The sequence below is a fragment of the Podarcis melisellensis genome (genome assembly GCF_964234715.1).
Source record: "Podarcis melisellensis genome assembly, chromosome: 13".
NCBI lineage: Eukaryota > Metazoa > Chordata > Lepidosauria > Squamata > Lacertidae > Podarcis > Podarcis melisellensis.
The window spans coordinates 31770988-31793722 of NC_138545.1; the positions used below are offsets into that span (position 1 = coordinate 31770988).

General features: G+C 49.5%; 1 protein-coding gene across 3 annotated transcripts in view; it reads left to right on the forward strand.

Annotated features, from left to right (window-relative positions):
• STAT3 (signal transducer and activator of transcription 3) overlaps nucleotides 1–14535 on the forward strand; it is a gene marked incomplete at its 3' end in the record, with an annotated part of 40649 nt that extends 26114 nt beyond the window's left edge. The window contains exons 8-24 of one of the 3 annotated variants that reach the window (XM_081885600.1): nucleotides 142–293; nucleotides 718–876; nucleotides 1101–1193; nucleotides 2206–2265; nucleotides 3448–3477; nucleotides 4211–4304; nucleotides 4418–4465; nucleotides 4922–5005; nucleotides 6104–6202; nucleotides 6336–6471; nucleotides 7555–7607; nucleotides 7709–7803; nucleotides 8708–8847; nucleotides 9823–10038; nucleotides 10668–10710; nucleotides 11205–11317; nucleotides 12232–14535. In XM_081885600.1, coding sequence (XP_081741726.1) covers nucleotides 142–293; nucleotides 718–876; nucleotides 1101–1193; nucleotides 2206–2265; nucleotides 3448–3477; nucleotides 4211–4304; nucleotides 4418–4465; nucleotides 4922–5005; nucleotides 6104–6202; nucleotides 6336–6471; nucleotides 7555–7607; nucleotides 7709–7803; nucleotides 8708–8847; nucleotides 9823–10038; nucleotides 10668–10710; nucleotides 11205–11317; nucleotides 12232–12290 — 1674 coding nt within the window. Of the gene's footprint in view, nucleotides 1–141; nucleotides 294–717; nucleotides 877–1100; nucleotides 1194–2205; nucleotides 2266–3447; nucleotides 3478–4210; nucleotides 4305–4417; nucleotides 4466–4921; nucleotides 5006–6103; nucleotides 6203–6335; nucleotides 6472–7554; nucleotides 7608–7708; nucleotides 7804–8707; nucleotides 8848–9822; nucleotides 10039–10667; nucleotides 10715–11204; nucleotides 11318–12231 lie in introns of those variants that run through there. The other 2 variants (XM_081885601.1, XM_081885602.1) reach the window with 2 other exon arrangements.
• Nucleotides 14536–22735: the final 8200 nt, after the last annotated feature.

The following is a 22735-nucleotide window of genomic DNA, read 5'->3' on the forward strand; positions in this document are numbered from 1 at the left end:
ATTTCAGATTTCCTTACTTGATGCAAAAGTCTCCGCCTCTGGTGTTCACCGCTATCATACATGAAAACCATGGAGAGGCAAGTTTGCATGTAAACAGGGGAAGTGGAATGGAGTCCTAAACGTTGCCTATTTCCTTCCTAGGGGATTGTGAGCGAGCTGGCTGGGCTCTTGTCGGCCATGGAGTACGTGCAGAAGACGCTGGTCGACGACGAGTTGGCTGACTGGAAGAGGAGGCAGCAGATTGCATGCATCGGTGGCCCACCCAACATCTGCCTTGACCGCCTAGAGAACTGGTGAGAGCCGAGTGCCCTTGGCTGCCCACTACCTTTCCAAGGCTTACAAAGTGAGAATCTGGTTGACAGTGGATAGTCCTTATTTTAATACACCTCAAAGCAGAGGAGGGTGTTAGGATCCACAGAGGAGCATTGACCTATTGTGGAGGACAGAACAGGCAAAGATCAAATTTGGCCCTCCAGTTCTCTCTGTCTGGCCCTTGGACAGGCTGCTGCCTGTCAGAGCAAGTACAGGGCTTAGCGGAGCCATAGTGGTCCTTCGCTTGCATAGATGTGGATGGAACGTGGCACCGGTGAGGTTTCCCAAAGGGGAGTGCACAGCTGTTCAAAAGCATTATCAAGACAATGTCCGGTTAACACAGCAGTTTTGTTTTCTTTTTAAGACACGTGTGTGTGTGTCTCACTTTCTTCTCCCTCGCCGCAGGATCACGTCCCTTGCCGAGTCGCAGCTTCAGACCCGCCAGCAGATCAAGAAGCTTGAGGAGCTCCAGCAGAAGGTCTCCTACAAGGGCGACCCCATCGTTCAGCACCGGCCCTTGCTGGAGGAGCGCATCGTAGAGCTATTCAGGAACCTCATGAAGAGGTATGTTGGCCTGCTGCCCTTGCGTGTATGGGAAAGGTGCCATCCCCTGAGGCTGCGGGGTGGGATGCTGCTGCCAAGATCATGTTCATCTGGGAACCTTCTGCTGAATCTGGAAGTTTGGACCAGCACCCAATTCCCACCACTGAACTCTAACACTCTCTCTCTCTCTCTCTCTCTCTCTCTCTCTCTCTCTCTCTCTAACTCTCTCACCACCCTGCCCACAGTGCGTTTGTGGTGGAGCGCCAACCCTGTATGCCAATGCACCCGGATCGCCCACTGGTTATCAAAACTGGAGTACAGTTCACAACAAAAGTGCGGTGAGTTGTTGGTTTTGTGTGTGTGCATGCATTATATGGGGCGGAGGGTCAGCTATATGTTGCTGAATCTTGCAAGGCTTAGGGCAGATAAAATAAAGTAGTTCTTTACACGGCCCGTAGTCAAACTGTGGAACTCACTCCTGCAGGAAGCAGTGATATGCCACCAACTTGGATGGCTTTAACAGAGGGTTGGGCAAATTCATGGAGGAAGAGAGGGCTGTCATTCTAGCTAGGATGGCTGCGCTCTGCTTTCCACGGTTGGAGGCAGCAATACTTCTGAATACCAGTTGCTGGAAACCACAGGAGGGGAGAGTGGCTCTTATCTCGTCGGCCACTGTGAGAACGGGATGCTGGACTAGATGGGCCATTGCCCTGATCCAGCAGGCTGTTCTGATGTTCTGCGTACCTTCTACACTTAAAATTCTGCGTCAGAAAATCGGCATTCTGCAACAGTATAAATTATACAGACTTTGCGTTTATGTGCTTGGCTTTTCAAATTTTATTCCACTTCTGCTAGGCTTGGGAAGAGGGGCAAAATAGGAAAAAGACAGGGAACCCCACTTGTTGTTGGGAATCCTTCTCAGCCTCTCTTTCCTCCCTACCCACAACCGCCTCCCATTCCAGCTTCTGAGGCTTAAATTGGGCAATACCCACATATTTTCAAGTTTGTTGGTGCAGCCTAGAAACTTGTTTTTTGTCTCCTCTTCCCCCAAAAAGGTGTAGATGGGATTCTCAAGCACAGTGCGATTAAGCGTCACAGTGGTGATATATTGAAGCTCTCTTGCCTGAAAAGCATCTGTACACAGTGAAACTAATTTCAATGGACATGGACTGTGTTCTCCTTGTTAACCTGGTGCCCCTTCCAAGGCGCAGCAGCTGCCCAGCTGGTTCCCCCCCCCAAAACCCCCCCAACCATTTGGAGCATATGAACAGCATATGAGGGATAGGGGTGCATGGAGAAAGGGTGAGATTTGTGTCTTTGGAAGCTAACATGAAGTTTTGACATCTGCAGGTTACTGGTTAAATTTCCTGAGCTGAACTACCAGCTGAAAATCAAAGTTTGCATTGACAAGTAAGTCCAGCCCTTTTCATGAACAAACTTGAGGGCAGGGATTGTGGGCAGAGGTTCCTTTAAATATATATAACTGACTTTCTGGCTCACGCTGGTCAAACCAACTCCTGAGGGTTGGGTACATCATGATTGCTTTGCTCCACCTCTGATCCTGCTGTGCCGCTGTGAGCTGAGCCTTGGTTTGCCTGAGTATTTCACCTGCATCCATTCTTATGGTTTGTCCCGTTTCAGACAAACCATGAGCTGTAACAAAGGTTTGTCCTTGGATCTTTTGCAGCTCATGATTTGCCCCTGGGCTCTTTATAGTTCAGAGTTTATCCAGAGGAGAGAGACCACCAACCCCAGTCGGAACAGCGCTCTTAAGCCAAAACTATGTCTTAATTTGTAGCAGTGCCAGAGGAAGAGCACAGTGACCATAGCTTCCTATGTGGGAACACCTTGGTACTGAGCCAGCTCTGCCTGCCCATCCTGAAAAAGAGATCAGTTCTTCTGATCCCAAAGTGTGGCACTGATCTTTCCTGGAAGGGGAGGAGAGGCACAGCCCAAACCTGTAAAGCTTGTCTGCTGCTGCAGCAGCTTGAGAGGCCTTTGCAAATATTATTCCTTTAATTATTATGAATATTGATTTGGCTCAGGTTTTGGGTTTGGCGCGGTCTTCAGCCTGCCTACCCGCATTCCCTTAAAAGTAGGGAGGAAGCCCTTTCTTTTCATCTCTGCCCCACAGAGCCCCAAGACCTTTCCCCCCCAAATGCAGGGGTGAAGAAATCTCTGGCCCCTCCACTAGGACCCCAGCGCCTGCAAGCTTGGCCAGTAATCGGGGGGTGACAGGGATTTGTAGTCCAGCAACAAGCGGAGAAGGCCTCAGGCTAGCCACCCCTACTCTAATACCTTCCAGCGATGGCATTGTTGTTATTATGCTGACTTCTCTGCCAAACCACACCCTGTCCCTCCTGCGGCAGGGGGTGGGTGAAATTTAGGGCTGTTCAAGCGGTGTGCACACACTACAGGTGCTGAGCCAAGGGGGGGCAGCCATTTCAAAGCCCAGTAAGTTGGGCACTGGGCGTTGGACCTCTCACCTCCTTCCCAAAGCCTAGATAGCACTTTCCCAGTTTGGGGAAGGAGGTCAGAGGAAGGAGGTCTGAACGTGCCAATTTGACTCTCTTGCTCTTTTTCCTGTCACAGGGATTCCGGTGAAGTTGCTGCCCTCCGGGGGTAAGTTGAAGGCACTGCACCCTGTGGCTTCCTCTGCTGAGATGCATCTCATGGTTTGCAGGCAGCTGCGCTTTGTTTGGGAGGAGGAGGGCAGGATCATTTCATTAGTAGTAAAATAATTTTATTTTAAATCATTATATTCCCTTGCTCAATCGCCTTTTAGGGCACAATGTCTCCCCATCACCACCACGTTCAAGGCAATAGCTACAAAATGCAGAGCAAAACAATCATCCGGTTAAAACCCATTAAAACCAAGCCCTTAATAAAAAGCAAACTGAAATAAAAATTAACATTTTGTTGGGGTGAATAACCGGAAAAATGCCGTTTCCAAAGGCTTGCAAAGAAGGGGAACATTTGTGTTTTCTGGGGTGGGGTACAGCTGCAGAATCTGTTTCCGCAAAATGACCACAAACTTGGATGGCTTTAAAAAAGGGGGGGTTAGGCAAAATCAGGGAAGATGAGGGCAGTCAGGGGCCTTTATGTGCTAGAGACAGGATGTCCCCAAACATCAGTTTAGCTAGAAATTGCATTTCGGGGAGAGTGCTCTAGTGATTGAAAGCTGCTTGCAGCGTCCGGCTGACCGCAGTGAGTACGGGACACTGGTCTGATCCAGGACAGCTGTTCTTTACATTCTAAAAGATGGGGTTGGTGATGGTTAATAATGGTATTTTAAATGCTAAAACTCTCTCAAGGCACTCCTCCCATTTTCCCCCCTCCCGCTTTGCCCATCAAGGTCCCGGAAGTTTAACATCCTGGGCACAAACACCAAAGTGATGAATATGGAGGAGTCCAACAATGGGAGCCTCTCTGCAGAGTTCAAGCACCTGGTGAGCGATGCAGCATCTCTCCCCTCCCTTGCCCCCCAAAACACTCCCTGGAAGCACAGTGTGTCTAATTTATCTCTTTTTTTATCTCTCTCCCCCTCTCCCCCCAATCACAGACACTGCGGGAACAGAGGTGTGGTAATGGCGGAAGAGCAAACTGCGACGTGAGTGACCCAACGCAGCACTGCTGGTGTAAAATGAAATGTTTGAGAGCAGGAGTAGTTACTTCTCTTGCTCCACTGGGAAGTGCTAGAAATCTCTGTTCCGGGGATGTCCCTTCTCTCTCTTCTCTCCTCATCACCCCCTTTCCTCTAGGTTTTCTAAACCATGCCCCTAAATTGTTTACAGACAAGTTCTCTCTTGCGAAAGAAAAAGACCAGCCCTTGGGAATGGGGAAGTGGTCTCTTTTAGGTTTGCCTTTAGGGAAGATCAGTCCTGTGAGCACCTTTTCAAAGGCTGATTCCTTTGTTTGTCTCTCCACTTAAGCCTAGCTCAGCAGAACTAAAAACGAAACCAAAATTGCAAGTTGCTGCTGTATTTTTTCCAAAGGGACAAAAAATATATACCCTAGAGAAATATTTATTATCTTCCCCTGTATTTACTCTCCACTTCCTCCTCAGGCCTCCCTCATCGTCACAGAAGAGCTCCATCTCATCACCTTTGAGACAGAAGTTTACCACCAAGGCCTGAAGATTGACCTAGAGGTGAGCCCTGGTTGTGCCGATTCCCCACAGTCCACCCACTTTACAGGGGTGTGGTATGTGTGGGTGGGTGTTACAGTTGCACTGGGAACCTACCCTGCCAGAAACCCTCTTTTGTAGTGCTGGTGTGGGTTTCTTGTTGGGAGTTTGCATTGAGCAGAATGCGGGAAAGAAACCATATCAGTAAACTACAACCTATGATTTGCATCCGTAACAATGCTCAAGGGTAGCAGCTTCCCGAAAAATGGAGGAAACGGACAACTCCTATTTTGATGGTGTATGCAGAGCTGTTTGCATATTTCCTTTCCTGTTCCCTCTTTCAAAATAAGTGGAACAGCCCATTAATGAGCTGCCATTGACCAGAATCAGAGCATTTGCCCTGTTAGCTCAGAATTCCCTGCACTAAGAATGTGATGTTCTCCAGATGGTTGTTGAACCACAACTTCCATCAGCACCAGGCGGCATGGCAAATGGTCAGGGATCATGGGAGTTCAAGTGTGAAGCATCTGGAGAGTTGGCTGCCCCTGGTCTACACCAACTGGCAGTGTCTCCCCATGGTTTCAGGCAAGGAGTCCTTCTCAGCCCTATCAGGAGATGCCAGGAATTGATCCTGGGACCTTCTGCATGCAATGCAACTGCTGCACCCCTGAGCTGTTGGCCATCACTCTATGCATTGGAATACTTGCGATGGCTCCAAGTTAAGGTGTTGCCCAGTATCCAAATCGTGGACCCCAAATCATGAAAACCTAGACTGACAACATCCATGAAAAACAACTCAGAAAAACTGATCAGACTGAAACAATGAAGGCAAACTCTAGAGATAACGTCTCTTGCTTGTTGCATGCCTTCTTCCACCTCCCTTTTCCCTTATGGCCATACCAGCATTTGCAGTTTGCTTCACTGCAAGAGTTGCAAAGGGGTCCCACGAGTCTCCCTACCTGAAGACAATTAACTTCATAACGATGCATAAGGACTAGAAACTTGGCGGTTTGGTCTGCTGTGAAGCAGGAGCCCGGGGGTGTTTCCTGTTGCCCAGCAGAGACCTGAAAAAGGGAGATGCTATCTGTGTGCTCAAGAGCTGCTGTCTTTCCTTCCCTGTAGACCCATTCCCTCCCTGTGGTGGTGATCTCCAACATTTGCCAGATGCCCAACGCCTGGGCGTCCATCTTGTGGTACAACATGCTGACAAACAACCCCAAGGTACGTTGAGTTTCCCAAACCTTGCATGGACAAAAGAGAGGGTGAGAGAGCGAGAGCAGGAGGGTGTTTTATTTGTTTTTTGCCTGGGTGTGTTGTTTGTTTCCTGATTGTGACCGAGTCCCTCTCTTGGCAGAACGTCAACTTCTTCACCAAACCACCCATTGGCACTTGGGACCAGGTGGCCGAAGTGCTCAGCTGGCAGTTCTCCTCCACCACCAAGCGAGGGCTCAGCATAGAGCAGCTGACGACACTGGCAGAGAAACTGCTTGGTAACGTAACAAGCTCCTCTCCTTCTTATACGTGGGCCAACGGCAGGAAACCTTGATCAGCAGCGCAAGGGCCACATGCCCTTCTAGTCAACTTTCCGGGGGCCACTTTGCCAGGGGTGGACAGGGCCGGAAGCAGAAACAAATGTGGATGTTGCCTTTGTGCCGTAAACTTCCACCTCAGAACATGCCCCTCTCTGCCCTCCTGTCCAGGCAACCATCAAACTTTGGCAGCACTTTCTCGTCAGGCAAAAACACTCAAGGAGTGTGAAGCAGATCCTGTGAGGGTTGTGGCCTTGGGGAAAGTCCAGAGAGGCCTGGAGGGGCATGAGGTTTCCCATCCCTGATGTGGGTCATAAGGAGTTGCTGTCTTCCCATCTGAGCTACCCAGCCTAGGGGTATTGGCTCTTAACTGGGAGAGGAGCCTTGCCCAGGTGCACAACCAGAAATCCTTTTTTTAGCTGTGGGATTCAAACTTGGGACCAAAGCATGTGCAAAAAGTGTTGGCATGTTGAATGCCTGGAAGCCAAAATATCAAATATTCAAGTTGGCGTTAGTTTAGAAAAGCCCGGGCAAGTCTTTTAAGAATAGCGTGTGTGTTAAACTTTCCCCCTAAGTGTGCCTCCTTTTAAAAATGCCTTTCCTCCAAGGAACAGACATGTGGATGTGTGTACACACACACACACACACACACACACACACACACACACTCTTTTCCTCACAACAACCTTGCATAATAGGTAAGGCTGAGAAGCAGCAACTGGCCCAAGATCCCCAGTGTACTTTGTGGCTGACAGGGGTGCCAACTTGAACAAAATATGTGGGGGGGCAAGTAGGCCCCCTCCCCATAATAAATCACATGACGCGGTGCACGCATGCCATTTGAATGGCAATGCCCAACAACTTTAGGGGTGCAGCCCCCTCAAATGGGGGCTGAAGGGGCCTTGGCCTCTATGCCTTGGCTCCAATGGTGGCTGAGGGGTGGGAATGGGTGGGATTTGAACCTGGCCCTGCTAGGTCCTCGCCTGAGGCTCTAACTACTGCACCAGCTCTCTTTAATGATTTTTCTTCCCTCTTACTCTACAGGACCTGGCGTCAATTACTCTGGATGTCAGATAACATGGGCGAAGTTCTGCAAGGTAGGGGCTTTTGGAAAGCTTAGGTGCGGCCTTGGGTGGGGCCCAAGGTGCGCCTGCTGTTTTTTTCATGCGGGGGGGAACCTTTGCTTTTATCGCTGCAGGAGAATATGGCAGGCAAAGGATTCTCTTTCTGGGTCTGGCTGGACAACATCATCGACCTGGTGAAGAAGTACATCTTGGCCCTGTGGAACGAAGGGTGAGCATCTGCCAGAGACGTCGCCACAGTTGCCAGCATCTCTCTCTCCCCAAGAGGCCACTGTGCCTATCCAGTAAACAAAGAAGCCCTAACAAGTTGGAGAGCAGGGATGGCGGACATGTGGCCCTGTAGTGGCTCCCGGGCTCCCAGCTCCCATTATTCCTGATGGGAACATAGGAAGCTGCCTTACACAGTCGTACCTCGGAAGTCGAATGAAATCTGTTCCGGAAGTCTGTTCGACTTCCAAAACGTTCAGAAACCAAGGTGCGGCTTCTGATTGGCTGCAGGAAGCTCCTGCAGCCAATCAGGAGCTGCAGAAGCTCTGTTGGACATTCGGCTTCCAAAAATAGTTCGTAAACTGGAACAGTTACTTCCGTTCAGGTGCCAAAATGTTTGAGAACTAAGCTGTTCGAAAACCAAGGTACAGCTGTACGGAGTCAGACCATTGGTTCATCTTGCTCAGTTTTGTCTACACATGGAGAGGCAGTGGATTTCCAGGAGGGGGCCTCTCTTCCCAGTTCTACCTGGAGATTGAATCTGGGACCTTCTGCATGCAACACAGATGCTGTGCCCACGGCCCTGTAGATCAGGGTTTCCCAAACTTGGGTCTCCGGCTGCTTTTGGACTACAACCCCCATCATCCCTAGCTAGCAGGACCTGTGGTCAGGGATGATGGGAACTGTAGTCCGAAAACAGCTGGAGACCCAAGTGTGGGAAGCCCCGCTGTATCTGATGCTGAATTAGGGCTGATAGGAATCCACCCTTACCTGGAGGGATGCAGACTCCCCATCCCTGTGCTAACCTTCCAGTGGAACTTCTTGGTGGCTCCTGACATTTGGCTTGGTGGGCCAAGGGAAAGGAAAGGAAGCCAATTAAAATCATATTTCCATTCCTTCCTCCTCAGATACATCATGGGATTCATCAGCAAGGAGCGGGAGAGAGCGATCCTGAGCACAAAGCCCCCCGGCACCTTCCTTCTGCGATTCAGTGAGAGCAGCAAGGAGGGTGGGATCACCTTCACCTGGGTGGAGAAGGACATCAGCGGTAAGGAATGTCATTGCAGCTGCCTTATGCTTAGGGCTGAAGCCAGATCTTCCTTTTTATCTATTAATTACATTTGCCTGTGTGTAAAAGCTGCGTTCTTCTCAAGCCTGTTTTCCTTTTTCGGATGATGCACGCACATATCGTAGCAGGCGAGAAAAGGACACATTCTTCCTTGGAAAGAAAGGCCTCTGTGCTACCAGCAGTTTTTGTTAGCGCTCGTATTAAAAATCGTGTTTGTAACCCTGTTAACTGGGTGCAGCTTTTTAGCCAATTAACCGTTTTTAGAACCCGGTTAATTGCTCACACGTTGCAGCCCTGCTTATACCAAATCCGGGTAAATCTCAGAGTACTTGGTCCAGACTGTTGTGTCAGTCAACGAAGGAATGAAGAACGCTGCCTTATACAGAGTCAGAGCTTTGGTCCATCTAGCTCAGTGATGTCTACACTGACTGGCAAAGGCGCTCCAGGTACGTCAGGTGGAGGACGTTCCCAGCCCTACCTGGAGATGCTGAGAATTGGACCTGGGACCTTCTGCACACAAGCAGATGCTCTACCGCTGAGCTTTGGCCCTTCCCTCTTATGCAAAGGTCTTTCTCAGCCCTGCAGAGATCCTTTAATCATTGGCATGGCATAGATTGAGCCTACATAGGCTCTGATCCTAAATTACCCCATACTGACACCTCACTTCTTGCAGTAGTTGTACCAGTCACAAGTTGCACACTCCTAAGTAGCATTAATGGACGTTCAGTGACACCATAGCATCTCAGTCAATGGCATGGAGGCAGGCCCATCAATGATGGTCAGTCTTTAGTCTGTCTTGTGATTTAATTTTTTTTTTTTCAACTACCTTGATTTGGTGAAGCTTTGCTGTTGATGTGACTCTGGCTCTCTTCATTTGAGCAAGTAATTGTGCTTTTCATGCTATCCTTGCAAATAACAACTGATCAAATCTCTTGTTTACCCTTTTTGCTGTAGGGAAGACACAAATCCAGTCAGTGGAGCCGTACACCAAGCAACAGCTCAACAGCATGTCGTTTGCTGAGATTATCATGGGCTATAAGATCATGGATGCCACCAACATCCTGGTCTCCCCCCTTGTCTACTTGTATCCCGATATCCCCAAGGAGGAGGCTTTCGGAAAATACTGCCGCCCTGAGAGCCAGGAGCATCCCGAAGTCACTGACCCAGGTAGTTGTTGGCTTTCCGCGCTTGCTCCAGCCCTTTGGTTCTCCACTTTACAGGGACATTTTTAGATTTTGGCTTTCTCCACAAAAAGGTCTCACTCTGCTAATCAATGTGACCAGCATCCTCTAGCACCCTCTCCAAAATGCAGGGGGCTTGGCTTGTTTATTTTGATTACATTCCCAGCTCTTCCTTTTGTCACCATAACGGGTTGGTGAAAAAAGCGAACAGATGGGAAGCCAGGAAAAAAGCCCGTATGAATTGCTGCCAATTGTCATTGTTGGCTAAAGTCTGTCTTGCAGCTTTTTAAAAACTAAAGAGTAGTGAAGGCAAGAACTTTTTCAAACTGAAGTTTGGCATGGCCACTGTGAGTTTTGTATTGTTTGCTGATGCTTCTGGAAACAATATGCATGTTGCTAGCAGTTAAGAAGCCCAAAAAACAGCAGCAGCAGCACCCCCTCCCCTCTGGCTCCTACCATAGTTTGGGAGCAATTCTCAGTTCCCCTCTTCCCCCCCCCCCACCTTCAAATCCTCTCTATGGAGGAGTCATAGCATATTGAAGAGGAGATGCCCCTGCTGCTCTTTGGCACACACCAGCTTATCGAATACCTTCTCCTCTTTCCCCACTCCAAAAACAGGTGCTGCTCCATATCTGAAGACCAAGTTCATCTGTGTGACCCCGTGAGTATTTCCCTCTTTGAAAGGGTTGGGTGGGACTCCAGAGGGCCTACAGAAATTAGCTGGGGTTTGCTGAGAAGCCGAGCTCCCTCCCGCACCTGCGCTTTGGAAACAAGAGGTCTCTCTTCAGAAACAGCCGAAGCACAGGTGAAAAAGTGCCCAGGGAGGAAGTGGTTCAATGCACCGACCACCACGCCACTCCACCTGGTGCACAAGTGAGGAACAAAATCCTTCAGGCACCTCCTGTTAAAGACATAAGGCATAGAGAGAAAAGGAGGGATCAAAGTTACTAACAAGCACAGCCACACACATATGCATAAAGACAGAGGTTGGGTTTTATTTCGTTGAGAGTCAAAGCTCTGTACTTCATGGTGCGGAGCAGAGTTTGGTGGTTCTGGAGACCTTGGGGCTTTTACAACTTATAACTTGTACTTCTCTTCTTTACCCTCTCCTCTTTTTCTCTACTCCCGCCCCCACTCCTCACGTGCCTTTCCCAGAACCACTTGTAGTAGTACTATTGAACTGCCTATGTCACCCCGCACCCTCGAATCTCTGATCCATTTTGGCAGTAATGGTGAAGGAGCAGAGGGGAACGCCAGTGGCCAGTTTGGTGAGTGTGTGCTCCACAGTGCTGTTTTGTTTGGTGGAAGGGGGCGGGCTCTGCTCTTGCATCTCATTATGGAAAGGACAGGCCGAGGCTGCATCCAGACTGCCCTCTGGAAGCAGGTTACTGAAACTTGAGCTTTCAACCCGTGTCAACGTAGATTCCACAAGTCCGAGTGCCTCTGATTTCAGTGGATCATGAGCAAGCATCGTTCTCACACACACACCTTCCTCCTCCTCACCCTCCTCCTGCAGCTTAATTCATTACTTTCCTGTTTTAATCAAACCACAGTTTCTTGTTGCGTCCAACCCAGAGAACTATTGTTTGAGCACTCCCTTTGAACTAGAATTGCAAACCACAATTTGATCCTGGCCAGAAAGGATTCCTCCAATGGTTGTGGTGTTGTTGGGAGCTGCACTGCCTTCTGTGCTGCCTCCCAAGAGCTCCACAGCAGTGGTGGGTGGGAGAGGACAAAGTGATGAGTGCAGATTTTTACCTTTGTGGAGTAGGCTAGTTCCTACGCCCACTCCATCCAGATCAGCAAGTGGTGTTATTAGAGTTCAAGGACATGTTACAGTCATGCAAAAATATTTGGGATGCAAAGCATAGCCATCAAGGGGTATGTCCTGTGAAAAGGGGAGAGGGGGAGAGATAAGAGAGGCCATATCTGACCCTCAGGCCCAAGGTTCTCCAGCCCGGCTTTAAAGGATAGAAGCTTGGAGATCTCAAGGAGCGGAATTCTACAGCCATATCTACAGTTTGTTTTGCTTATGCAAGTCATTGAGGAATATGCAGAACCTTGAGCATGCTGCAGGCTGCGAATCTGTCCTCTTTCCTACCATCTCTGACATTGGTAGGAATCCCTGCTGCTGCAGCAACTGGATCACATCCGTTCAACTCTCTTTCTGTATCTCCCACAGAGTCCTTGCAAGTCTTCGACATGGAGATGACCGCTGAGAGCGCCAACTCTCCCATGTGATTGGACTCCTCCCGGGCAGCTGATCGGTTCTGCATTTCCCTGGCACAAGAAACACCTTCTTCTTCTTCTTGCATTGTCGGATGAGCCCAATTGGCACCCAATCTCTGCCTCAGCTGGAGACGTTTGATTGTGGGTCCGTTGTGAGCCGCTTTCGAATACACCATCGCCAGCAGCTCCTTGCCTGAGCTCGCGTGATTGGAGGGAAAGCCCTGCTTAATTTTAGATGGGCTTTCCGCCCCCCAGAAGAAAAAAAAATAGTTCTCCCTCATGTATAAAAGCTACTTGTATAAGGGGTGTTTCTGTTTGTCTTCGCTAGACCAAGTGCCTCTTCATGTCCACACAGCTGGCCTCCTGTACATGTTTGCTGCATGCCGCAAAAGGCTGCTTGTGCAGCTCACGCCAACTTCCAAGGTTTTTACCCAGTCTATTCGACAAGCCGTGTTGTCAAGTGTAGGCAGGAGGGGAAGGAAGAAGAAATGGTGGGGGTATCATTCTTAGATATTGGTACAATTGTTTTCTGTTTCATTGCCCACATTAAAGCTCCATCTCCCCCCCCCCCCCGCCACTGGCCCACCTCTGCTTTTTTTATAAAAACAAACTTGCCAAATGATGCGACTGCGAACGTAGGCCTAGCACAGCAGCCCTTCAAGGTAAGACACCTGTGTTCCCCAGGGCTAGAGAAATGCCAGGGGCATTGGACACCTGTGCACACTTTGCACTTGGTTGCCAGCTCCGGGAATTTCTATTTTTTAAAATAACTTTTTTTTCCACCAGCTTTTGGCTGATTCCAATTTTACAGATAGGGAACGAAGGTTGTTAGAATTATGTGCTCACCGTTAACGGAGCAATCCGTGGCGGAAGTGGGGAATTTGACCCAGGTCACCCAAATTAGCGCTCAGTTCCTTCCCTCTCTCCCTCCCTCTCTCTTCTTAGGCAGGGCTTCAGGTCATTGGGGATGGCAGAGAGCTCTTCTCTTTGGCCCTTAAGCCCAGATGAGGCAACCGAGCTGAGTCAAGAGCTCAACTGCTAGATTCACACTTGGAGATCTGTTCACTCCGGTTATCTTTTTTTAAAAAAAATATTATTATTTATTGCACTTTTTTCCTGCCCTTCCTTGAAGGAGCCCCGGGCAGCATGCAAACCTCCGCCCCTTCCTTTCCCCTCATCCTTTTATCCTCTCAACAACCTTGCGGTGTAGGTTAGGGATGAGAAGGATTCTTCCTGTGAGGTAGATTAGTGGCAGCAATAGGCCTGAGCTTTCTGGCTAAGTCAGGCTTTGCAGCTGGTTCTCCTGATTCTAGCCACTGCACTCTCCTCTTAGCTGTTGCGTTAGGAGCAAAGAGGCAAAAAAAAGGTTCCTGCCAGCATCTCTCCTCTCCCACCCCAAACCGCGCTTTGTTTGGCTTGCCCATTTCCTACGCTTTCCCGTTTTTTAATACTCTCGGCTGTAATATTTTTTATTACTATCTGCCCAATAATTCTCTCCACCTTCTGGGGCTTAAGCCTGAGCTGTACCTGATGCTAGTCGGCTGTTGCTTGCCTGAGATAACAATTGGCAGTCCGGCATAGGAAAACTAGAACTCAGATGCTGATAATCTAGTTGTAAATCTCAGCTGTTGGGCTTGTGTGAGTTCATAGAATCGTAGCCTTGTAGAGATGAGCGGGAACCCAAAGGAGTGAGGAATCACAGCTACAGATTCCTGCTTTGCAGGGGGTTTGGATCAGGTGACCCTTAAGGTCCCTTTCAGCTCTGCAATTGCCCAGTGGGCTCTCCCGTCGCCGAGAGAGAATGATGCAACAAGTATTTTCCAGTATTACTTAGAGGCGTTGGCTAAACAGGAGGCAGTTCATGGTCAGAGCTGTCAGACTGATCTCTTTCCCTACACCAGACTTCCTCAGCCTAGAATGCTGCCTGGGGCTCATGGGAGTTGTAGTTCAGCAACCTTTGAAGGGAAAAGCAGGCCCTTGCTGTTAAGAAGGGAACTTGCCTCCTTCAGAAATGCCAAGCCTTAGAAAGTGTTCCAACTAGTGCAAAGCTGCCCTCATTCCAAAATAGCTTATATACCCCAAATTCTTAGTACCAAGCTTCACCACCACCAAAAAATTCCTATTTTTCCCCTCTATAGCTAACTGCTCCCCAGAGCGTAAATATCTTAATAGTATGTTTTGTATATTTTATTGCTGTATCTACAGGCTTTAAACTTTCTCTTAAATAAATAAATAAATAAATGTCCTTAACACCACATTTCTCTGCTGGAGATGAAGCATTGGGTACTTGGTGTGTTTGTTGAGCTGAGAAAGCAGAGTGGCTTGTGTGTATATGTGTGTGTGAGAGAGAGTCTGTTTGAAAGCAATTTGACTTGGAGATGAGATGAGTCGGATCTTTTGTCCAAATGCATAGATGAGGGGCTGAGTTTTTTTCTGTGCTGTGGGGCCAAAACTGTATTGAGGTGATGAGCGGAACCCTGTCCGCAGTTACCAGGATGTAAGTCCCATTGAAATTGCCAGGGTTTACTTCAGAGAAGTTGTATAAACAAGATTGAACTATTTGGTGCAGGTGTCAAGTTTTGTTCATTTAACTATGTTTCTACCTCACTCCATTAACTTTTTACTTTTTAAAGGTGGTGGGTTTTTTTTTTTGGAAGAAGTATAAATGAGATTTTTTAAAAAGCACTTTAGGTACACTTTTAGTAAGTTTTGTGTTTGTGTGTGCAGAAGATTTGGGGCACAACCACACCACAGACTTAAACTGGTTTAACAGCCACTCCCTCTTCCCAGGGAACTCTGGCGATTTTAGTTCTGTGAATGAGATCAGAGATGGGGGGAGACTAGGAGACCTCCCAAACAACTAAACTGTGCAGCCTGAATTTGTTGCTATGGGACTGAATCCCTCCTGAAAATAGCATCGGTCTGGAAGCACCCAGGATCCCACCCTTGTGTTCGTTGCATCATACTTGAAAAGGATGCCTCAAGTTTTTCATGCTGAAGCTATTTGTGCATTCTGCCAGGCAGGGTCTCAAGTGCTAGTCCATAAATAAGCAAACAGAGGTTACTAACTTTTTGGGGGAGGCTGTTGGCACATTTGGAATTGTGAGACAGTGCTATGGGTACCACTCCCTCTGGTTATTTTGTCTTTTCCTAATCCCACCCCTGGGTCTTTCTTTCCCAGGTAGACTGATGAAATATACACACACACAAAGTTTTTCTTCAGTTAAAGTTTTTCCTCAGGTAAAAGATGGATCCAGCAGAATAGTAGTGAGGAACCTTCTTTGGCAGAGATCTTTATCTCCCCTCCATCACCATGGACCAACTTTGATATTTGAGGCTGCACAGGTCTGAATACAGCATCGTAGCACGGGGCAAGCTACATGGGTTCTTGGGGGCAAGGAAAGAAACAGAGGAGGATATCATTGATTCTTCCTGAAGGCATCTAGTTTGCAGGTGTGTGTGTTTGCTTGTCTGGAGAATTGCAGGTTGCCACTACTGGGGCGGGGGGAGAGCAGAGAACCTGTAATGGGAAAGTCACACAGTTGTTTGGTGGGTATGATGCAAAAAGTAGAAAAGTCTCGGTAGATTCATCATCATCATTTGTTATTTGTACTCTGCCCATCTGACTGGGTTGCCCCAGCCACGCTGGGCGGCTTTCAACATAATATAAAAATACAACAAATAGAAAGGATGTCCCCCTAAGGTGTGATCTGATAAGGGGTGAAGCCCCAGTCTGGTTTATTATAAGTGTCTCCTTATAATAAACCAGTTTCCCACCCCGATTTCCCAAGCTGTCATTGCCCAACATTTCTGATCTAGCAAAGCTGGAGAGGAACAAATTTTGTAAAAACCACTATTTTTGGAAGAGGTGAAGTGCTGCTCCCGTGTGGAGAGCTGGAATCACTGCAGCTATAATTTTGCGGTTGCTTCCAGGCAGACTGTTTTGTCAAGCTTTAAGGACGGGCAAATCTCTTCTGTTTTCGGTTCCTCATTTTTTCAGCCTCAACATTCAGTTCTTCACGTTTGCACATCAGTCTGTGATTTACTTATTTTTAAAGAAAAGCCCTTGTGAAAATTCTTCAGCATTTCATTTTCCCCATCATTTTCCTTACTCCCCCAAAACCTGATTTTCTGGGGAAGTGAGCTTGTTGCTGCATAAGAGCCTATAAATCAGCTTTAGTTCAGCTACCCGAAGTTGCCAGCATGTGATTGAATCTTGAATATATATATGCAACAATCTTTCTATCTAGCTACCTCGCTGACTGTGCACCCAGTCCCTAGATGTCAATGTGATGTGTCTGTCAAGAGTGGGTGTCATAAATAAATCACATAAAGTAAGCTCCTCATTAGAAGAAACAAGATCAGCTCAAGATCACCAGGCCCAATGGGCACAGTAGCTCTTCTCAGTAGGTCTTGCCCCTATGAGGCAGTTGTGGGGGCTGAAGGTCCCTGCCTTCCCACAGCTGCCTAAATCGCCCCCTTCCAGGTTCTTCCAAGCAACCTGAGACTAGGCCTGCAATTCTGTGTCTGTTCCTCCCTCTTCATACCACTTCTGGTCTTGGGAGCCCAGTGGGGAGGGGAGCTTGTTGCAGCAAGGAGTGAGAGACACCCTGGCTCCTTCAGCAGCCTGACTCATCTCTGCCTTTTGCACTGCAGCCTCCGCTTCTGCCTCTGATTCTGGACTTCTTTCTGCCACAGACTCCCCCTGCTCACCAAGCCCTGTTATCTCTTCAGCTTCTGATACCTGCTCCTCTCAGTCTTCTTCCTCCGACCACTCATTGTTGTCCTGCCACCAACTCCCTGGCTCTGAGCCTTCTTCCCCTCGGGGTTCCCCAGCTGGTGCCTCCCACCATTCCTCTTTGTCTAGCCAGTCAATGACATCACCCCCTGCAAACCAGTCTGGTCTCGTCTTCCCTGAAGCAGGGTGGGAGCTCTGTCCAGACAGTCCTGGGGAAAGATTAAGCATTAGGCTGTTCTTCTTCCTCCTGCTGAATGAGTTTAATAGTAGGAGGATACAAAGGAAGGCAAGGAGCCCTTACCACTGCATACATGCCACTCCCCAGATAAACCCTCAGGCACCTGGGTTAGATGCAGAGAGAATGGCAGAAGGTGGATAGAGGGACCCCTGTCACTGGTTATTTGTCAGGAAAGCTAATCTTGCACAGAGGGAAGGTGCCCTGCCATGCATAGTGTCAGGGAACTGACATCTAAAGCGCCGGAGGCGCAAAGGCTCACTGAGGGTGAGAGAGCAGTAGCAGCGGAAGAGGGAACCAGTAGAGGGCGAGCAAGAACTCCAAGGGAAAGTGAGTCGGAGGGATGGCTCAGAGACGCTTCAAGCGAAACCAGTGGGGAGGTCTCAGGACCTCCTATAGGGACACCCACACCTCGACGGAAACTGTCACGCCGAGAGGCCAGACGACGTGTTTCCGTTAAGGAGCTTTTATGTTGGAAACGTTTCCGAAAGCAGCCACTTTCGGATTCTACTAGTGAGTGACGCAGCCATGCTGGAGGGGCTCCGTCACAGGCAGAGGTTTGAAAGCCTGATCAAACTCTGAGGGACTTGCATTTTACGCACAAGCAGCTCATCGTCCCATCACAGCAATCCGAAAGTCTCCGAAAGCCAGCTTGTGCAGGGAGAAGCATCATGAGCAATCCAGCCGGAACCGGGGAAGCAGGAGCAGCTGGAGGAGGTCCAAGCCTGGAAGAAAGGTACAGGGCGTTGGAGATCCAGTTGGCGCTGCAAACGGCGAGGCTTGAGGAGAGGAGGGCTCAGGATGCAGAAAAGGGAAAGGAGAAAACCACCCCGCTCGCCAGAAAGGTGCCAGGATTGGTGCAGAAATTCGGGGGGGATCCCAGGAACTATCATGCCTTTAGAACAGAGATGCAATACGCTCTAAACTTGCAGTTTGATGACTTCCCCGATGAGGAATCGCGAGTGGCGTATGTGATTGGCCATCTCGAATCCGGGGCGAAAGATTGGGTTAGACCCCTGATGGCAGCGAATAATGAGATCTTAAAGGACACGAGGAAGTTTTTTCGTGCCATGGACCTGATGTTTTCCAGCGATATTGAGCAGGGGGTGGTGCGAAGGCAGTTAATGGCTTGCCAGCAAGGAAGCAGATCTGTCCGTGAGTACTGGACTGAATTTACCATGTTGATTCACAAATTGGGGTGGGACCTATCGGCGGAGCCCATCCAAATGCTTTTCGAAGAGGGGCTTTCTTCAACCGTCCAAGATGAGCTTTCCCGGGGCCCCAGGGCGGAGTCTATGGACCAGTTAACCAAATCTGCGCTGGCCATAGGAGCGCGCCAGGAGGTGAGGGCTATGGAAAAGCGGGAAGGGAAAGGAGAACGTTGGAGGGAGTTCCGCATTCCAGACATTCCAGAGCCACCTTTCCCGCCGGCAGAGCCGATGGAAGTTGGAACAGCGCGGGCGCGCGCAGTTTCAAATCCCAGTGAAGGGCGGAAAAAGGAGGGAAAGAGCGCCAAGAGATGTTATCTCTGCCAACAGCCAGGGCACTTTGCCAGAGTTTGCCCACAAAGAAAGGAATGGCAAGGGATGGCAGGAGCTGTTGGGGGAAAGGAAGAGGAAGGCAAGGAGCAAGTAAAAGCCAACGCCTGGCTGCCACCGTTGGGGCACAGCAGCCAGGCCAAAGAGCAATGAAAGTGCCCATGCCAGAACCCCCCAGACCCGCTTTAGTGATAGAGGTGTTACTAGAACTGCCAAACGGACACCCACTAAAGGTCAAGGCGCTTTTGGATTCAGGCAGCTCCTGTAATTTCATGAGTAAGGAGTTTGCAGCTGAGCACCAGATACAGACTATCCCTTTAAGTAACCCCTTGCAGGTGACTACGATTGACGGCAGAGAGCTGTTGGGGGGAGAAGTTAGCCAACAGACTGTCCCGATGATAATGAGAGTGGCAAGGCACACCGAACAGATAGCGTTTAATGTGGCCATCCTGGGAGGAGCGCCCATCATTTTGGGGATGAGCTGGCTGGCGCTACACGATCCGCTAGTGGGCTGGCATCAGAGGGTGGTCTCCTTTGGGTCAGCGCATTGCCTAGAACACTGCAAGGAGGGGAAGGTTTCGGGAGGAGACAGAGTCACCCTAGCGGGGATGGAAGTGATGGACAAAGGGAAGGTGCCCCCGCAATACGCAGATCTGAGCAACGTATTCAGCGAAAGGGAAGCAGACAAACTGCCACCGCATAGACCCTTTGACTGTCAAATCAACCTACTCCCAGGGGCCCAACTCCCAGTAGGCAAGCTGTACGCCATGTCAGACAGGGAGATGCAGGAGCTGAGGGAGTTCATTGACAAAAACTTGAAGCGAGGTTTCATCAGAGAGTCCCGAGCGGTGGGGGGCAGCCCAGTGTTCTTTGTGGACAAAAAGAACACAGACAAACCGAGACTGGTGTGTGACTTCAGGGCCCTCAATGCAGTGTCGGAGCCCCTGGCTTTCCCTATGCCCCGAATTGATGACATTTTGACCAGAGTAAGGAAGGGAAAGATTTTTACAAAACTGGACCTGCGGGGGGCGTACAATCTGATACGCATAAGGAAGGGAGATGAATGGAAGACCACCATGTTTACCCCGTTGGGAGCCTTTGAATACCTCGTTATGCCCTTCGGTCTACAAGGGGGCTCCGCGTGTTTTCAAGCTTTTATAAACCACGTTCTGGGACCTTTGCTCTACAAGAATTGTGTGGCCTTTTTAGACGACGTGTTGGTGTATTCGGAAAATGAGGAACAGCATGTGAGGGACGTTCGAGAAGTGTTGGGCAGGCTGCAAGCCAACCAGCTGTGGGTGAAACTGGAGAAGTGCCAGTTTCATACCAAGGAGGTGGAATTCCTGGGGTACCGCTTGTCAGACAAGGGATTGGCCATGGATCCAGGCAAGGTCCAAGCGGTACTGGAATGGAAGACACCGAAGACCAAGAAGGACGTGCAAAGATTCTTGGGATTTGGGAACTTTTATCGGAAGTTCATCAAGAACTTTGCCCACTTGACGGCCCCCATCACCGACTGTCTCAGCAGCAAGAAGAAATTTGTTTGGACGGCAGAGGCGGATCGAGCCTTTGAAGAACTGAAAAGGGCTTTCGCCTCGGAAGAACAACTTCTGCATGTGGATTTATGAAAACCCATGAGAGTGGAAACAGATGCATCCGACCGGGCGGTAGGGGCGGTCCTTCTTCAACCGGGGAGGAGTGCGTCGGAGTGGAGACCGTGTGCCTTCTTCTCGCGGAAGCTGAATAAGTCCGAGAGGAATTACACGGTGTATGACAGGGAACTACTTGCCATTCACGAAGCATTCCGGAGGTGGAGACATTTATTAATTGGGGCACAACACAAGGTGCAAGTGTGCACCGACCACAAAAATTTAGAGTATTGGAGAACAGCTCGAGTGCTCAACCAACGACAAGTGAGATGGGCACAGGAATTCTCCAAATTTAACTTTGAGATTTGTTATGTGCCAGGCCCAGAAAACGTCAGGGCGGACGCGCTCTCACGCAAACCAGAATATTGGGAAGGGGAGGGGGTGATCGAAGAGAGACATGTCATCCCGGAGGACCGCTGGGTGTGTGGGGCGGCGATGGTGGGGCAACGAGAACTGGTGGAGGAAACGGAAAATGATGAATATGCCCAGGATAAGCTCAGAGGTCTCAGGGGGGAGGGCGAGAGCCCCGGAGGTTTTGAGGAAAGAAATGGGGCATTGTATTACAAAGGGGCACTGTATATACCCGAAGGTGAATTGAGGGGGAGAGTACTCAAGCAGTTGCATGATAGCCCCACGGCGGGACATTTTGGGCAACACAAGACCATGTGGTTGGTTACCAGGGAATTTTGGTGGCCTAAGGTGAGGGAAGATGTAAGGGAGTATGTAAGAGGGTGTGACCAATGTCAGCGAGCCAAAGGGGAAAGAAGGGCGCCGGCAGGGTTATTAGAACCTTTACCCACACCAGAACGGCCTTGGGAAGCGATATCAATAGATTTTATGACGGATCTGCCAAGGTCCAAGGGGAAAACAGCCATCATGGTAGTAGTAGACCTGTTAACTAAGATGTGCCACTTTGTAGCATGCTCACATGCAGTCACAGCGGAAGAAACGGCGAAGTTGTTTGTGGAACATATCTTTAGGTTGCACGGGGCTCCCTCGAGGGTGATCTCAGATCGAGGCAAACAATTTACTTCCAGGTTCTGGAGGAAGCTCATGAGCTGGTTACACGTGGAAGTCAATTTTTCAACTGCCCGGCACCCTGAAACCAACGGGCAGGCGGAAAGGGCAAATGGCATTCTTCAACAATATCTTAGGTGTTATGTCAATGACAGAGAGAACGATTGGGTCGAAAAGTTGGCGTTGGCAGAATTTGCCTACAATAATGCGGAGAATGTGTCCACAGGGATGAGTCCCTTTTTGGCTAATTACGGGTGTCACCCCAGGGCATTTCCAGGGGAAGGAGGGGAGAGATGGAGCGTCCCAGCGGCTGAACATTTTGTAGAAGAGATGGAAGCCATCCATCAGCAGCTCCAGCTCAACTTAGAAAGGGCTAAGGCACAATATAAGAAGCAGGCAGACAAGAACAGAAGGGAAGGTGAAACCATAAGGGTGGGGGATCAAGTGTGGTTGTCAACCCAAGGGTTGCCGTTCAAAGGGGGTTGTAAGAAACTGAGGCCCAGAAGATTGGGACCCTTTGAGGTGATTCAGCAGGTCAACCCGGTAGCTTTCAAACTCCGATTACCCAATCACATGAAATTGCACCCAGTGTTCCACCGGTCGTTACTGTCACCATACAGGGGAGGAGGTGAAGGGGAGCACGTCAGGGGACCAGCCTTGGAAGAGAGGGAACGCCGCAACCATGTAGCGGAAATCCTCGATTCCAGGTGGAAGGGAAATCAGGTGGAGTATTTAGTGGCGTGGGAAGGGGAACCGGAGTCAGAAAACACCTGGGTAAGTGCGCAGGAAGTCAATGACGAGGTTTTAACAGAAACGTTCCATCAAAGGTTCCCGAGGAAACCTCAGCCGATAGCAAGGTTTAGGAGGGAGTATTTCGGCACCACCGATGAGGAAGAGGAAATGGAAGGGTTCGCGGAGTCGGAGTTGGAAGAGGGAGTGGACTCTGATGACGAAGAGTATCTAGAGAGTAGGAACAGCAACAAGTGGAAGGAAGTGTTCGCGACGTCGGAAGATGAGGGAGGTTCTTTCAAGGGTTTTACCTCCTCACCGCCAGTAGGAGAGGAGACGGGAGGGGGTGAAGGGGGCCCTGGAGGGGAGGTGGATGTCAGGGAACTGACATCTAAAGCGCCGGAGGCGCAAAGGCTCACTGAGGGTGAGAGAGCAGTAGCAGCGGAAGAGGGAACCAGTAGAGGGCGAGCAAGAACTCCAAGGGAAAGTGAGTCGGAGGGATGGCTCAGAGACGCTTCAAGCGAAACCAGTGGGGAGGTCTCAGGACCTCC